The following is a 17466-nucleotide window of genomic DNA, read 5'->3' as shown; positions in this document are numbered from 1 at the left end:
ATTTTAATTCTTGCAACAAAGACAAATGGTGGTTTCCTTCTGGGGGCAACTCTGCCTTGGAGCACCATGTGGACAGCGCTCCTCTAAGCTTTCACCCAAGTTGGTTTTTATATTTAGTTCTGTGAATTGGATGTCAGGAATATCAGATATCAAGCAGTAATTAAAACAGGGCCAGCTTGCTTCCCACTGCATTGTACAGTGTTAGGAAAAGAAGCTCGCTGGAACAGGGCAGAAAGGCCGTCTCCGGGAGTGACGATGCAAACGGAAGTGGGCTCGCCATCTTGATTGCCTGTTGGATTGGGAATGGGGCTGGGGATGGAAAGCCTATTTGTCTGTGAAGTCAGATGCCTACATAAGAAGCATGAGCTACCAGAGATTCCAGTGGGGGCGCAAGACGGAAATTCCCCAACCCTATCTGGCTTCTTCTAAGGCTGGACAGACAGACACATTAACTTCAGACAGCTTAGCAGGGGAAAGGTCAACGCTTAATGACGTGCAGGTGGCCAATTCTGTAAGTTATGGAGAATTACAGAGCTGACCAGTGCTATCTCTGCATTTAGGGGCTGGGGCGGCCTCAAAGAGGGGGGTGGACTTCCTGTGACAGACAAGAGGCGTTAGTTACCTCACCCCCACTCCAAGAGTAAAGACAAGTCATGCTCACTGATAAACGCCCAGCTGGGTGAGACTCCCACACCACTCTCTTCTGGGGTACAGAAGGGGGAGCAGTGTTGCTCGGGATGGGGAAGGGACAGATGCTTAGGAGATGCCCACCTCTTCTGTTAGAGAGCAGCTAAGCCGGGACGGAAGCTTCTCCTCAGCCTCAGGAATTTTATTACTCTTAGCTCAAAATCTGCAGGAGAGAATGGATGCCTTCAAGAGCCCTGTCCTGGGAATCCTGGGGTGTCTGATTCAGGCACGTTCGCCAGCCCACTTGTGCATGTAAGCCTGAGACAATTGAGTTCTCAATTGTCAGTTTCTTGGGTCTCAACACAAGAAACTGGCCAGATGCTTGATATTGAAAGACAACAGGTGAAACGTAGTAAGACTACGTTTGCCTAAATTTGCTCCGGTGTATCTTACAGACGTACGACCGGCTTCTGGGAAGCAGAGCCTGAGGTGTGGCACTTGTGGAGGGCTTTATTGAGGGAAAGTGCAGGGAGGTGATGGGGCAAGAGAAGGGTGGAAGGGAGCTGACCAACAAGGTGATTTTAGCTGGAGACCGGCGTCTGCTCCATCCCATAGAGGACTCTGGATGTGAATGTGCCAGGGAGTAAGTCCTGCCTGGAGACCAGGGACCTCAGGACTTACTGCTTTAGGGCTCCTGCCTGCACGTGGGGGTTTCTAGCCTTGCAGGTGAGGGTGTCCCGTAGCCAGGGCCTTCCCCACACACTGCAGGCAACTAATCGCCACAGGCACTCGGCCCAGAGCCCTGGCCCAGTAAAGGGGACCTGGGCGGGCCTGGAAGCCTCTCCCTGGAGGTGTCCTGCTTTAGATGACGTGATGCCACTGATATCACTGAAGGTCTCCTGGCCAATCAGGCCATGCTCTGCTTTCCAGGTGTTCCCTGGGAAGAGGGGTGAGGCTTGAACAAGCCCCAAGCAAGAAAGTGTACCTAGTTGTCTAAATAGCCTTAGCTGGAGCTCTGAGTGTAATTACAGGATAGAAGAGAATTTGCTTTTTTTTTAGCCATTTGGCAAAAATGAAGCAATTCTTCCATTTTCCTCTTGCTGGGAGATTATGAGTGAGAAGAAACTCAAATCAGACCTCTTGCTCAAGCAAAGGCAGAGATCCTTTCAGGGACTGGCCGTGTTCAGAAGTCCGTGTTAGCTTGTGCTTCTGCAAAATCCTGGCCTTTTTCATTTTTCTTTTGAGCAGGCAACTTGCTCGATTAGCTTCTCCTCAAATAGATCTTTTTTACCTTCGCACCTCATTACTTAAGAGGAACAGAATCAGGCTGCTTCGTGCCAAGAAATCCTCTTTGGCCTGAGTTAACTGAGAGCAGGGATGGGGAAAAATGCCAGCGCTCTCTTCTCTTTTGATTCCTCTTTGAAAAGGAACTCTTATTTCATCTCCACGAGGTCAGCTTCTAGGTTACGTTTTGAGGTTGGTGATACGTTTCAAAAAGGTTTACGCCAGGCCTCCCAATTTCCCTATGTCTAGAATTCTCCCATCGAGGGGGGTGTTGGTTAGTGATCAGCTTTCCTAGGAGAAAATGCCCAGAACAAAGGCTCAGGATTGGAATCAAGCCCAGCGTCTGCGGGTTTGAGAGTTGGTGGGTACAGCTAAGATAGTGGGGGTGAAGCCCCAGCGCGGCGTTGAGAGGAAGCGCCCCACAGGCGACCTGTCCCACGTTGGCTCTGCAACCTGGCGCCCCCAGGTCTGCGCCTGCGCCTGCTGAGGCCCGAGGGCGGATCCTGCCCATGTCTCTGCTAGACCTGGACTCCTTGCAAAGGCAGGAACGGAGGAAGAGCGTAGCAGCCGGAGGGGCACTCTGCATGGGCATTCTCGTACTTCTTACTGACGAGACGTGGGGTGCTGGTCTCCCGCCCCTCACCGACATGGTGTGTATCGCTCCCCCGGGCCCCACAGGCTGGGACTGCCCCGCCCTCCTCACCCAGACCTCCTTGGCCTCGGCTGTCCACTGGCACGTCAGTCTGCAGTGTGACACTGAGACAGGCAGACGTGTAGAGAGGAACTGGCGTCAGGCGGCCTTTCTTGTTAGCAATTTTTAAGAAGAGGTCGAGGTGAAGGCAAAGGTCCAAACGAGTAACTAGGAAGTTTCTGGATCATTGGCTCTCCACCTCCCTTTCAAAAATCTGTTGCAATGGAAAATTTCAACCACATACCAAAGTGGAGAATGTGCTGTCACCCTCTAGTCTCCTCCCCCGATTATTGTGAAGCAAATCCCAGGCATTGCTGGAGAATCCATCAGAAAATGCCTGTTTAAAACCCCTCGGAACTTAGACTCAGGCCCGCCCTGGTGTCGCAGCAGGTTGGAGCACTGCACTGTGCAGCTAAAGCTAGCTGTGGCCACTTTCGTGCAAGTTCGATCCCCGGCCAGGGAGCTGACCCACAGGGCGCGGCAGACCTCTCCTGACCCGCCCGCTGCTCCCCTCAGCCGTGTACTTTGTCGATCTGCCTGTTCTGCTCCCCACTTTGTCTCTGGTGAGTCCTCTCACCACCCCTGCACCTTTGGCCTGTACCACAGTTCTGTGCATAAATAAACAAAATCTTTAAACAAACAAACAAGAACTTAGACTCAGCTGCTTAAATTAGGAACCTCTTTCCGAAAGTGGAGGAGGAAAGCTGCTCACCAGAGCACACCATGCCCGGGCCAGAAAACTCAAGGACTCGGAGCTGGAATGATGGGGCCTAGGTCTGCTCCCCAAGTCTCCCCGTTCTGCTTTGGGTGTTCTCAGGGGCCGCTTCCACCGGCTCAGCCCATTCCTGAACTTCGTCGTAGATGCTAAGCCAGTAGTTCTTCGCCCATTTAACCGTAGAGTCTAGAAAGCCCAGTCTGAGTGCAGAAATGCTGTGTCTCCTTTGAGACGCTGTGCGGGCTGAGTCTCTGAGTGACAGCTGGCACGGGGTCTCCGGACCCCAGGAGATCACAAAGGCCCAGCACACTTCCTGAGATGAAGAAAATCTTGACTGTGTCCTCTCTTTCTTCCCAACACAAGCCTACATCCTGCAGGGAACGGTTAGCCAGGGCTAGGGTCATTTGTAGATAAAAATAGATGAGGCATGTTGTCATAACCAGATCCCAAGTTTAATGGAATAAAGAGAAGGTCTCCATCTTCCGTCACGGGCCACCGCCCAGCCAGATGCTGGGTAAGATCAAAATCGGAGGAGGGAAGCTAGAGGAAGCAGCAGGTGTCAGGTGGCTCCTGGCAGGCGAACTGGAGAGGTTCAGTGTTCTGGAACCCCGTGTGCTTCCAGCAGCGTCTGCCAAGAGTCCTCTCTTCATTATTTGTTCTCTCCTTTCCCCCATTAATAATTCAGAGGCCGGGGGCATAGAAGACCGTAGGCCTATGAGCAAAACTTCTCACACCTGGCTTGCTTTACTCCGAAAGCAATAAGGATTTGCCTGAATTGCCACTGCCAGGCCCAAAGCAGAAGTGGGAGAATCGGGGGAGGGAGATTCATAGCATGCTGTGCTGACCAACATTTAATTTGTCCCATTTTCAGCCTCTGAAATGTGGGCTATTTTTCTGTGGTTTAGATAATGGCACTAACAGTATTTACTCAAAACAGAAGTGCCTCGAGTGTCCAGTATAGAACCTCTCTGGGTCGGGCCTTGGATGTGAGCCCTTCCCTATCTGTGACTCGGGGATAGAAATGGCCCTAATCTGTGAACGTGGGGTATGCCGCCTCATATTGTACCATTCCCTCTCTGCTGGTTTTGTGGGATTGGTGGGGGGGCGTAAGAGAATAATGCTCATCACCTACCTGAAAAAGCAAAAAAATAGACATAAACAACACGAGATGAGGCAGATGCAATTAAGGAACAAGGAAAGAGCAAAAATAAATGAGTGATTATTACATCGCTCTCCATAGATCCTCTTCATCCTTTCTACTTGATATGTATTTATAGTTCAAATACCCTATATTTATCTTTATACTGTTTTTATATTTAAAATTAAATATGCTGACGAGTCCTTGTGCAAACTGGAAATCGCTACTAATTCATGGGGTCGGTACGCTTAGGCTGTCCGTGCTGTTTAAGGCTGGTGACGGGCCCGATGGGGAGCCGCAGATCGCAGCAGATGCCCTTTCCCGGGACACGGCCTAGTGCGGATGCCACCTTAGTAAGCCAGGAGTCTCACGCCGGGGGCAGCTCACCCTCCTGGGGGTGCCGCTGTGCAGGTGCAGCCTGCCCGCTGCCCACAGCGCCTGGACAGTGTCCCCTTCTGGACGTCTCCCTTCATCTCTCAGGGAACGTAAAGCTCATCCTTGAAAACAGGAACCTGTTTTTTTAGAGAATCCATGTAGCCGGAAACCGCTTGGAGCCTTGCTGTCATTTGAACTCTCCTTCTTACTCAGCAAACCTGTGTCAGTACTTTGTGGTTCTGCAGATCTCACCCTTTGCCACTCTTCTCCCACCTGTGGCACCTTTGTGGAACTGTCAGAATTGAAACGGACTGCGTGGGGCTGTGTCTGGGAAGGGCGGGCTTGGTCTGTGCCTCTCTGCTCTCCATGTCCACGGCCTCGCCTGGTTTGCTGCTGCTGGCCAGCAGCGGTGTGGCTCAGCGAGCTCAGGCTAGTCAGGGCCAAGCGCTGTGGGCAGCTCTGGACACAGGCCCCGCCGTCCACTCTCTGTCCTACCTTTCACCCGTCCACAGGCGGGACCTGGCCAGAAAGCCTGGGTGGCCGCTTCAGTCCTTCTCTTCCCTGGAATTTCCTCTCAATACTACCTCCATGGCTGTTCCCAGAAGCAGATCCAGTGTTCAAGGGTGGACCTCTGGGGTGAAGCCCTCCTGGATGCCCTAGGATGAGCTGGATGGCCCCCGTGTCACTGACGTTACCGCTCCTCAGGACTGGGGGCCCTGCGTCCCCGCAGAAAAGAGAGAGGACTGAGTTCTCCTCAGCAGAGTGCGCGTGGCCCTTGTCTGTCTGCTGCCCTCCCCCGCTGCCCCGAGCCGACATTTCACAGGCCAGGATGTGCAGGTTCTCCTCCCGGGCCTGCACTCAGCTCGGCCGGGCCTGGTGTCCCGCTGCAGCGCCCGGGACAAGGCCTGGCATTGTGCTCTGTCCTGAGGTTTCCTGGCCCCAGGGCGGATGAGTTCTGCAGCCTCAGCCATGGGAATTGTTCCTTGAAAACGTGGTGTTAGGTTGTGCAGAAGGGCGGGCCTGTAAGGGAACCCCACACAGACGGCTTCAAGAAAGAAGCACGACCGAGACAGTGCGCTTCCTAAGGCGCTTTCTTGCTCTTCTACCATATTTTCCACGTCCTCTTCCGGCCCTGGCTTTTTTTGACCTTCTGCAGCCGAAGTTCCGGAGACGGTGGGCACCATGATTTAGATGCTGTTTCTTGACCTGTGCCTTTTACAGCTGCTTTGCCCATAGCAGCCCTCAGTTTACTCTGTTGGTCTGGGTGTTGCAATAAAATGTAATTTTCAAAAGAGATGGAGGGTCCCATCATAGTCTGCCAGTCTCTGTCGAACTGGGTTGTTTTGCTGTGGTAAGTGGCCGGTACTGTGTGCTTTAGGGTACAGGTTTACCCCTCTTCAGCTGCAGGTCGCCACATCGCACCCACCACCCACAGACCTCCAGCACAGCCCACTGCCCCCTGCCCGCCTTGCACTGTGCCCTCTGCTTCTCCACTAGGAGCCTCAATTCTGGGTCAGATTTCCAGGGTTTGTTTCGGTCTAGTTTTGTCCGTTCCTTGTTTTGTTTCTCTCCGTTCCACACAGGAATGAAATTGTCTGGTGTCCTTCTACTTCTGACTTACTTCCTTAGCATCCTCTTTAAAGGATCCTAAACTGTAAAATGTAACTTTAAAAAAGTTCAAGCTTAATGTTCTTTTCAGAGGATGTGGGGACGTCAAGTCCCGGGCAGGGGTCACTGCTGTTGCTACCTTGGGGGCGAATTATGACTGATTTTTCTTCTATTTAGAAGTGCTTACTCTTCTATTAAAATTTGTGTCTTACTCCGTAGTTTTGTAATGTTCTCTTTTCACTTAGCAATACGTTAAGCACTTTCTTCCACGTCTGGAAAGGTAACCTAGTTCATCTCCTGGTGTCTACATGGTATGGAGGTTTTCATGAGTCATCATTTATTTAATCAGTGTCCCGTTACAGTGCATCGGGGGTTTCGTCTTTTGTTTGTCCAAGCTGTTGCTAATGATGTCGGGATAAACGGACTCAAAGACCATTCACACTTTTCAGGGTTCTGTTGTGCATTGTCTAATTGACTTGCAAAAAAGTTGAAACTGCATTTCTACCAAAAGCTAATGAGAAAGAGAATGTTTGAAAGATCTCTGTGTTATATCATTAATTTTTTTTTTTAACCAATTGAATGGTTAGAATTGTATCTTACAGTGACCGTGAAGGTACTGTTAAAAGTTAAAACCTTTTCATCTATTGGTTCTTGGTGACGTCAAGCATTTTGTTTGCAGGGAGGCTTTGTATTTGTTCTTTCACTATCATTGTTACTCTGTTGGGTGATTTTTCTGGGTTGGACTTTGTATTTGACTGCTGCTAGTGATTTTTTTTTTTAAAGATTTATTTATTTATTCATACAGAACTGGGGTACAGGCCAGAGATGTGGAGGGTGAGAGGCTTCACCAGAGACAGAGCGGGGAGCAGAACAGGCAGATCGACGAAGTACACTGCTGAGGGGAGCAGCGGGTGGGCCAGGAGAGGTCTGCCGCGCCATGTGGTCACCTCCGGGGCAGGCGGGAATCGAACTCATGAGGAAGTGGCTTTTAGATTCTCAGTGTGGTGCTTTAACCCACTGTGCCACCAGGGAGGGCCGATTTTTTTTATCATGAAAAATTTCAAAACAAAGTAGAAGGAATAACGGAATAAACAGCCACACATCACCGTCACGCAGGTGAGCAAACTGCCATGCTTCCTTCACAGCCTATTTAAACCCAGGGAAACAAGCTTCCTCGTTACCACCAACAGCTCAAGAGCGACTGGTCTCTTGAGGAGGCAGGCTGATGGGGAGACCTGCCTGTGCACTCACGGGCGCCTGTAGAAGCCAGGCGTGTGCACAGCAGCTTGTGTCCGGCTGGGGCTGCCAGCCTAGGACGACTCACTCATGTTTTACTCATGATGGTCCTTCTTTCTTTGAAAACGTGTCCACCCAGCGAGGTCGGTGATGGGTTTCCAGGCCCAGCCCCCTACCCCACCGGGGTCACAGGAGGTCTGTCCCATTGTGGCCCTTTAGGCTTGAACAGGGAGCTGTACCCAGGCCTGAAATGTGCAGTCGTTTTTAATCTCGAGTGGCCTTCTCCACCTCCACACCCCCTGACGGGCAACCTGCAGTTTCCTTTATCAAAGTAAGTAAATAAATAACATCTTGCAAAAACCGGCATCCTCGTGTGGATGGTACTGAGAGGGGAAGTGGCTGTTTGACAGCCACGTGAAACTCTCTGTTCCTTTGCTTCATGGTCCCTTCCTGACGGAGGAGGACATGAACAGCACAGCGACAGGCTGTGGAGCTAAAATGTGGCTCTCTGGGCCCCACAGACCAGAAGCCCTCTGTCTTCACTCTCAATGGAGTGGAGGGCCAGGCTGGGTGGGCCACACATCGTCCCAGGGGACACCTTGTGATCGCGACCCAGGAGCAAAGTGACCTCCCCAGGATTTTGGAAAGTGCTTGAAATTCTTTTACACAAATCTGTAGAGCTAAGCATTTAATATGTTTCAAAAACAATCATTTATAAATGTTACAAAACATGGGCATGTAATTGCATTCAAAAGAAATGTTAGATGTCTATTCTGTGTGCTCAAAATTCATTCACAAAGATCTCTAAGACTAAGTAGCTAGTATATTTCAAATATGATCATGTATAGAGACATTATAAAACATAGTTATGTAAATATATAGAAAAGAAAATGCTAAACATTTATTCGGATTTGCCCAAAATTCTTTTACAAAAACCTCTGGAACTAAGCATTTAATGTATTTCTAATATAATCATTTACAAATGGGTTATAAACACACAGGTTTAGAAACAGAAAAAGGGAAATTAGGCATTTGATGTTATAAATTATTAGCAAATACATTAGTTAATATTTGAGGGAAAATATTCAATACCGAAAATGAAGAAGATTACATTTGTCATGAAAGTGAAGTTGAAAATGAAGTAACATCATTTGATCCTCTTTAGAAGTGGAATAAATGTGGCCATGATGTTGCTGAAAGCATGTTAGTGCTGAGACTTAGCCCCCAGAAAGACCCAGATTCTGTTGTTGAATTGTGAGCATGTCTTCATTAAAGCTATGCCAGCTTCTCAGAATGTTTCTTCTGACCTGCTTGAGAAAATGTCACAAAAATAGTTATCAGTAGTCCAGATGTTTTCTTTATTCCTCATCTACAAATAATCCCACCTTTGTCATAGACGTGCTTGAAAAGTTTGAAAAAAAAAAAAAAGGCAAAGGACTCTTTGTTCTTCGCATGGACTGTGTAATTATTTATTGTTACCAAGGTCAAGGTTTCATTCAAAGAAAGATTTCCTGTTTGTTCTCATTTCCTCCCGTGTCGCTGTGCCTGCATGGGCGTTCCGTATGGAGCTTACCTGTATCCATTCCAGTCTGTCACATTCATATTGCAGATTTCCAGAAAGTCTTGGAACTAGAGGAAGGTTTATTCTTGGGATGACTTTGGTCTGGGGCCCATTGCTCCTTGAGGCTCTGGGAGGTGTGGAAAGTTGTTTCAACTCCTGCTTCCTGGTCACATCAAGACGTTAATGCAGTGTGCCAAAAGCTTGGTCTCAAGGTCTTCTTGCTTCAGAGGTCAGGGTTTTAAAAGTACCAGTGCAAAGGTTTTAGATAAATATATGGGATTTCAGCTTGGCTTACCTAACGTGATGTGTCAATACATAGAACTAGTATTTCAGCAACCTGAATTGATAGATGTGGCTAAGGAGACTGGGGAGACCCTCTTAACCAAGGGGTTTACAGTCATCTGGTGAGGTAGCCCCTGGGTGGGGGTCAGCTGGGACATTGCCAGAAGCTAAGAAGGAAGCAAACATGGGCTGTTGAAGAACTGTCCTACCTGAGAGCTGCTTCTGCATCTTCCTTTCTAAATATCTAACTTCTCAAAACATCCAAGTCAGATGACTCTTAAAATGTCCTTAAAATAAAACAAGGGAAAAATTAACCCAAATTCATTTGGACACATTTTACCCAGCTCTTAAGAAAAATCTGGAAGCCTTGTTATGTTTTATGATGCATAACTGAATGGATAATCAAGTACTTTTACTCGAAAAGGCACTGTCTTTTTTTAATTCATTAAGGAAAACTTTGTCTACGTGTGGATTCAAGTCAGAATCTCTCGCCAAGATGCTTTGCCTGAAAGTCTTACAGTTAATGGAATTTCATTTTACCCTGAAATGTGTAGGTCCTTATGGGTCCTTAACAAATCTCTTCCTAGAACAAAAGTCTCTTCTTAAACTTGTTTAATCTTCCTTTGTCATTGGCCTCCCAGCTCCCATCCTAAGAGTCATCGTCTTTGAGAAGTCAAGATCTGTTACTCCTTTAAAGTTATAGTCACTAGTCATAGAGTTGTTTCTTAATTTCCTCTTAAATGCTCTACCCACCTTCTTTTGGTTTTGCTTTGCTGTTGCCATCACAGTGTGAATTCCCGTCACCTTCTGGTTTTAGTGACCACAGGAGGGAGAGGTCTCTTACGTTCTGTCCTGTCAGAAGTGGAACTCGCAGGCCGCGCAGATGCGAAAAGTGGAAATATTGGCACCACAGTCGGCACTGAGCAACATGTATCATTATCCAGAGCCGCCATTGCTCTGGGGACCATTTCTTTGCTTTTTTGTAAATCTTTGTCCAGCCCGGTGCTGGTGACCGTACGGTGCTGTCTAATGTTGGGACTGCCCAGGCCCGGTGACCTCTGTGCCCCTTCATATTTTAATCCTTAGATTTTCTACAGGAGAAAAATGAAAACGTACATGCAGGATCCATTTCAATTTTACCCACCCAGAAAGGAGAAAGGCAGAAAAAGTAAAGGTCTGTTTACACCAACAGCTTCTAGATGCAGCTTCGGCCAACAATGGACTGAATATTTATCGGGATTAGCTATAGCCCCTGGGCAGGGGCAAAGGGCATCTGTGCTGGGTGCTGATGGTGTTAAATGAGGATGTGGTGAGAGCGACGCCCCCACTGGCTGTCACTTCGGCTCCTCCAACCAACTTGTGACCGAAAGTATTAACCAGAAAGAAATCATTGTTTTGGACAACGTTTCCTTCCCGCCACTTCCTTAACTCCATTTCTGGTGGAGGGAGGATTTTCCACATCAGATGACTCAAGTGCAGGCAGCTGAGGTCAAGACGGGAGTGCCGGGTGGCCCCAGAGCAGCCCCTGTTCTGGACGGTTAAAAGCCGAAGTTGCCAGACCAATGTGCTTCGGAGTCGACCGCGCTGTAAACGCTCATCGGTCCTTATGTTGTCTCCCCAGAAGGAACAGCCCGGTGCATGCTGAGGGGGGCTCCTCCCGGGTCCCCTGCGCCCCCCAGCCTCTCCCTCCTTGGGGTCACTGCAGGGCCCGCATAGCCCTGCTGAGAGCAGATGGGCAGCGGAGTCTGCAGCCATGGGGCGGACGGGAGAAGGGGAGGGGAAGGGGCTCGGGAACCGTCTCCTCGCAAGCCAAAAGTGCCACGCGCCGTGTCTTCTGTGAGGACGGTTAGAGGTGGCCGACGTCACTGGAGGTCTGTCCTGCCGAAGCAAGCGCATCCCATGAGGCTGTGAGCTGGGTGTCCTGCCCTGTCCGCTTCCCAGAACATGGAGGCCAGTGCAGGAGGCAGCCGGGTTGATAGGCGGGTGTCCTGTGACCTTGAACTTCCCAACTCTGCTGAGGTCTAGGATCACCTAGCGACCTGTCACCCCACCTCCTCCGAACCGCAGCAGCCCCACTCTCCGTGGACGTGTCTGCTGTGACGGCCTCCACAGAAGACCCCTCCCTGCCAGGTCAGCCCGCAGTCTCTCTGGCCCCTCACAGACCACCGGGGCTGTCCCTCTGCACCCCTCAGGTCTCCTGAGATTTGCAGCCGTAGCCAGCTTTGTGGACCATGGCGTCCCAAGGGCCTGGCTCGTCACTAGTGACCGTAATTGAGGGACAGAGGGCTCCGTCATTGTGTGTGGCAAGAAGGGTGACAGCCCGGGGCCGGTTACGGCCAAGTGTAACTCACCGTGCCTGGGATCTCTGCTCTCCCTCATGTTTGCCCTCCGCCACCACACCTCTGGGTTATTTTAACAATAAACGATGTGTCGTTTGCCACCCTTGAATTTATATTCACGCCGCAGCCTCAGAACAAAATCTGATTGCATCACTCGTGATTAAAACCTGTTAGCGACTTGTCATTATCCTTAGAAAAAATGACTCAAATTCCGAATAAGCTTCAAAAGACCCTGAAAGGTGCTCCCCACATCAGCCCCCCGCCGCCTGCCCCCTCCCCCCCTTGAGCCTCATCTCATCATTCTCCGCCTTCCCGACTGGCCCCTTTCTATTCCCTGTTGTCCTTTAGTGGAGGCGAGTTCCTGCTCCTGCAGGCCTTGACTCTAGACTCTCGCCTGCTCCTGCCGCCCCCTCCCCTGGTTCCCAAGGGTATGACTTGTGTTCTCCCCCACCCCACCCTGGTGCCCTGCCCCAGACTGAGTTGATAGATAACGCTGCTTTCTCTTCTTTCAGTAGAGGCCCCCTCTTGTGGCTCTGGTTATCCCCAACATGAACGGACCAAATTGCCGGCCACACAGAGTCAAGTAATAGTAGCTTCTACAGCCAGAGTCAAGTGCCACGCAGGCCCCTGGCCTCACCCTGACCCTGTGCTGTCGGGCCAAACCGCGGTGTTTCCTGTGTCGACTGTCTACTCATCGCGGGGATGGCACTGTCGTCTTCAACAGTCACCCATGAGTTTTAGAGGGGTGTGCTCATAGGTACCCAAGGTGTCTGGAGTTCCTCACTGAAAGGCCCTCACCCACATACTTAAAACCATCTCTAGGTTATTGCTAATACCTAACCCAGTGCCAGTGCCACATAAATAGTGCTCTTCTGTATGGTTTGAAGAACTGATGACAAGGAGAAAGTCTGTTTGTTGTCCATACAAACACCATGGTGTCAGCACAGTCTGAATTTGCACATGGTGTTGGTTGAATGCGAAGATGTGGATCCGGATGTACAAAGGGGACCCCAATGTACAAAGGGCCGGGGTGTAGAAGTTTAATTCTACCCCCTTAAAAGTTCCTTGTTTCTAAACCATTTTCTTTAGGGATGAATTCAGAAATTAGCTTCCTGATGTGACCCTGAAGTCAAACTGACCCTTCAAAATCAGGTCAACTTTTTCTTCATTGATTTTGTACAAGAAAACGACAGTCTGAGGGCGCCCATGAGGAAACGCTGAGGAGCAAACGCCTCCCTCTGAGCTAGGCAGACACATGGATGGACAACAGCTGGTGTGTGATGAGCACTTGCTTTTTTCTCTGTCAGCCGAGGGAAGGAGCAGGCTGTGTAGGAACCCAAGGTGGTTTCAGGTGGGAATGGCAGCAGTTTCTGGAGCAAGGCCAAGGCGCGGCCCTGCCAGGTCAGGGCTGGTGGGGGATGCAGGGGGTGAAGGGGGTGATTAAGAGTATCATGCAAGGACATAGTCTGAGCTTGTAAGTGGGCACATTTTAGGGTTGGCCATGAAGTCCCGTCTCTCTCTGGAGGATAAAGGCCCACCGTAGGCTGCTGCGTAGAAATCTGCTCTCAGGACCAGGCATCGGTTTCCATGGCCGCGGCCAAGGCCCACAGGGTTCACCACGGGTTTTAACATGGCCGCCGGCAGGCAAGATGGCGTCCGCTCGGCTAACGCGAGCTCCCCACCGGGTGCTACCGGAAGCGCATTCCACGGAGGGCAGCTGAACCGGTCTTCACAGCAAGGCCATGAGTGTGGATGCTGTTCGCACGGAAGTGTACCGGGAAGACATGGAGGCTCGGAGAGGTTAAATAGCTCCTGCGAGGTCACACAGCCTCGTGGTGGAGCTGGGATTTGAGCTGCCTTTTCTCCAGCACACGCCCTCGTCACCAGGCTGACGCCTTGTCCTTGAAGGTGCTTTGTATCACTTGCAGGCTGTGAGACATTTGGTCCAAAACAACACGTCTTCTCCCCATCAGCTGCCAGCCTAGGGCCGGTTCATGTTTTACGCCTTTTAAAATTGTTTTATATTCAAAATAGAAGCAAAAAGCGTGTTATACAAGGTCTGACTTACTCTCGCCTAACAGTCCTATAAAACTCACTCATTATATGCTTTATTTTTAAAACGTTTGCATTTTTTATCTTAATACTCCCTTTTTAATATTTAATGTATTTAATGGTAGTAACCACAGCTTCTGGCAGGATCAGCCAATCGGGGCGCCGGTGGGGGGCGTGGTGCTGGACGGGGGAGCAGGGTGGTTCAACCCCCTCGGAGTCCCCCAGCAGCGGCATCTCCACAGACTAGGCTCCAGCGGGCAGGCTCACCTTGCCTCCTGCGCCCCCACTGGGTGGCCAGGGCCCCTGTACCCCTCATTCCTTCCCCCTCCAGCCGCAGAGGCTGTGGTCTTTGGCTGTTGTCTCGGGCGGCGTTTCTGCCCCTGTGAGTCCATCCCGGGTTCAGCACCCCCCCACCCCTACCCCCCCGTCTCAGGCCATATTCACCCGCAGTCTGCTTTGGCGGCGTTGAAGCTGGTGCTGGGATCGGGTTCAAGCCCTCACGTTAAAAGCATCCGAACCTTAGCGTTTGCTGTGGCATTAGGGGCGACCCTGGCTGGTGTCAGGGGTCCCTGATAGTTCTAGCCAGTTACCAGGGGAACTGGGACCGCGAATGCCTGGACCTTGGTCTCATGGAAAAGGAAGGTGCTCGCTCCTGGGGTCCTCTCTGGCTTCCCGGCATGCTGGCATTACCCCGTTGACAGCCAGCACGGTTCCGGGGTGCAGTCTCAGCCACTGAGGGGTCAGGTGACAGTGTCTGGGGCCGTCCACTGATGCCCCCGGTCCCACGTCGTGTGCACTGGTTTGGGACCCGCATTCAGGTGACAGCGGCTCAGCTTCCTGCCTGGGTCTGGCTGCGTTTAAAGATGTTGGGTTTTAGTTTCACCTTAAATAGGAAAAGCCAAGAGGCGGAAGGAAGAGAGCTTTGTCTGGCGTGATGCTTTCACATTTTAAGGACAGGCTTCTTACACTAGCTAACACTGTTAAAACATAAAAGGCCTCCAGTATGCGGGGAGGGGGCGGCTTGGGGGCCAGATTCGCTGGGTCTCTTTAATAACCTTCATTTACTAAACCTCCCCCCTCCTCCCCCACCCCAGCCCTTTCTTTTCAGAAGATACCTTTAGACAATCACCGTTCACCTGCAATTCGAAAGACCTGCTGTCCAGCGAGTCGGTGCTTCCCGGACGAATATCCACTCCAGGTATGGAAACAGTGCTGACTCTGTTTCTGCTGCCGGTTGCTTAAAGATGACTCTCTTGCGATGTGCGAATTGGCAGATACTCTCGTGTATGTTAGTCATTCATACAAGGCGAGGTTTTTTAAGGAGAGGCTCAGTTGAAGCAGCCCTAGGTCTTTGCTGCTCTGGGAGCTTGTTGTTTTGTACCTGCTGATGTTTCATCTGTGTTGTGAACGTTTCTTTCTTTGAAATGGTGATGTCTGTCCACGGCCATACCACCCTGAACGCGCCCGCTCTCGTCTGAAATGGTGATGTCTAACCCACTCAGGCTGTGGGACAGGGAGTTCTGGGATGCGGGTGCTGGGAACACGCATCGCCAGCGGCAGGGTCACCACCCGTGGGGGAAGGGTGGGCAGCCAAGAGACACCCCGGGCTCCCCGGAAGCATCACAGCTCATGGGGACGATCTTGTGGCCTCTCAGAGTGTCTACGCAGACTCATCCAGAGCTGCCTTTACCATCGCAGCTTCAGGACAGACGCTGTCCTCACTGTGCGTCTTCAGCTCTCTGGAATAAAAGGAAAACGTGTTTGCAGTCCCTTATCAAGAGCGTGACCACCCTCACATCTGTAACCCTTTCTGCCTCCTGGCCCCCACCCCCACCCCAAAGCCAGCCCTGCAGTCTTGGCTTCCTTCCCAGCTGTCCAGGAACTCCAGAGGCTCTCTCTGGCCCCGCACCTATGCATTTTTCCAGGAGGCCAAGGGTACGTGTGTGTAGGGTTGTTTATAGCAAGTGGGTGGCCAGGACACCCTGCAAGAGTAAATCCAGGGCCTCCCCACACCCCAGGCCTCTGTGTCACAGATCCTGGGAGTGTCAGGGGAACCCTCATCACAGCAGGCAGCGGTGCCATGCAGCTGACAGTGAGAGGGGTGGGCGAGGACCACCAAGACTAGGCCCAGGAGACCACCGGCCTGCAGTCCCTGGCGTGGTCCGGCTGCAGGTGAGGGCCGCTCTGCAGAGGGACGGTCTGGGTGGCGTTCACCAAAATCAGGAGCAGGCCTCGGAGAGCCCAGGGCATGCCAGCAAATTGGTTTAATTCGGCTTCTGTAATTATGCTGGCTTCGCAAGTATGTTATCAGGACCACCCGTTCATTTTAATTTGGGCTGATTTCTGAGGCAGCCAGGCTCTTACTTACCCCTGTCTCTGTTTATCAGTGTCTTTGTAAGCAAGTGGCTCCTATTTTAATTGATAACCCAACTCTCTGTCTCAGCTGCCCCCACCCACCCCCTCATCGGCCAGGGTCATTACAGTAGCAACACTCAGAACTTGGACTAGGGATAAAAGCACTTCGCAACTTAGAAAGAGTCGGGAGCATGTGATGAAATAGTAGCTTGGGGTGTCCTAGTCTTTGGAAGGGGCTTGTGACAGATAGCTGGAAAAGGCACTGCTTTGGCACCCTTTCGTCTCGTGATAGCCAGATCTGTTTCTTCTCATCTCCAAAGAGTCTGGGTACCTGCGTGTCCCTCTATTCAAACCCCATAAATAACATGCTTACACAAAAACACATTACATAATCCTGGTTCTAAGGGTGGAAAGAAATTCTGCTTAGTTGATGTCTTCATTCTCAAGCGGGGCTATTTGAACCACTGTTTACGTCCCATGGTGTCATCTTCAATAGCTGCCTCCCTGGTCCCCACATTATCGCCCTGCTGTTAAGTTGATGGATTGTGACTTTCTAATGTTAAAATAACTGCCTAGGAATTGCCTGTCCGACTGCTGTGACCCACACAGCCAGCATCCCGTGATGTATGTACAAAGCCTGCATTGGCTTAATGCTTGGCCTGGCTGTATTTTAAGAAGGGCTTATTGGTCAAGTTATAGTGCGACCTCAAAGACTGTTATCAGTATATGTTTAACTGTGCTTAAAGGGTGTTTTTTTTTTTTTCCCCGGGCAACTTGCTTGTTAGACTTAAAAATTGCAGATTAAATAAACTCACACTTAAAAGGATAACTTCTTTTGGGGAGGAGGTCAGTATTAACTGGGATTTTTGAAATATAAATCCACTCTGTTGAAGGGTCCTCGGTCTCTTGTACTTCAAAAAAGGCAGAGGATAAGCAAAATGACCGTATTTACATTTTGCTAAATAAACAACTTGAAAAGGACTTTTAAAAAAACAAGCAAGGTGAAAATGCTTTGGAGAGGGACTAGAATTAGAAAAGCTAAGTGATAAGAAAACTTTGCGATCGGGAAATTCTATAACCCAAAAGCAAGGTTGGTTAGGAAGCCTCCGTGATTTGGACGGGTAGGGGAGAATGCCAGTGACCAGGAACACAAGATTCCAGGGTGGCAACTTTTCAGAAAATATTTCTTTCAAGTCTAGAAGG

General features: G+C 50.4%; 1 protein-coding gene across 3 annotated transcripts in view; it reads left to right on the top strand.

Annotated features, from left to right (window-relative positions):
- The window catches only part of ZNF827 (zinc finger protein 827), a 147134-nt gene that overhangs the window by 85900 nt on the left and 43768 nt on the right, over positions 1 to 17466 (top strand). For all 3 annotated transcript variants that reach the window (XM_012726837.1, XM_004685305.2, XM_012726838.1), the window contains exon 8: positions 15003 to 15106. In XM_012726837.1, coding sequence (XP_012582291.1) covers positions 15003 to 15106 — 104 coding nt within the window. The remainder of the gene's footprint in view (positions 1 to 15002; positions 15107 to 17466) is intronic.

The sequence above is a fragment of the Condylura cristata genome, unplaced genomic scaffold, assembly GCF_000260355.1.
Source record: "Condylura cristata isolate star-nosed mole 26May11 unplaced genomic scaffold, ConCri1.0 scaffold00018, whole genome shotgun sequence".
Taxonomy (NCBI): Eukaryota; Metazoa; Chordata; class Mammalia; order Eulipotyphla; family Talpidae; genus Condylura; species Condylura cristata.
This window is presented reverse-complemented; position numbering and strand designations above follow the sequence as displayed.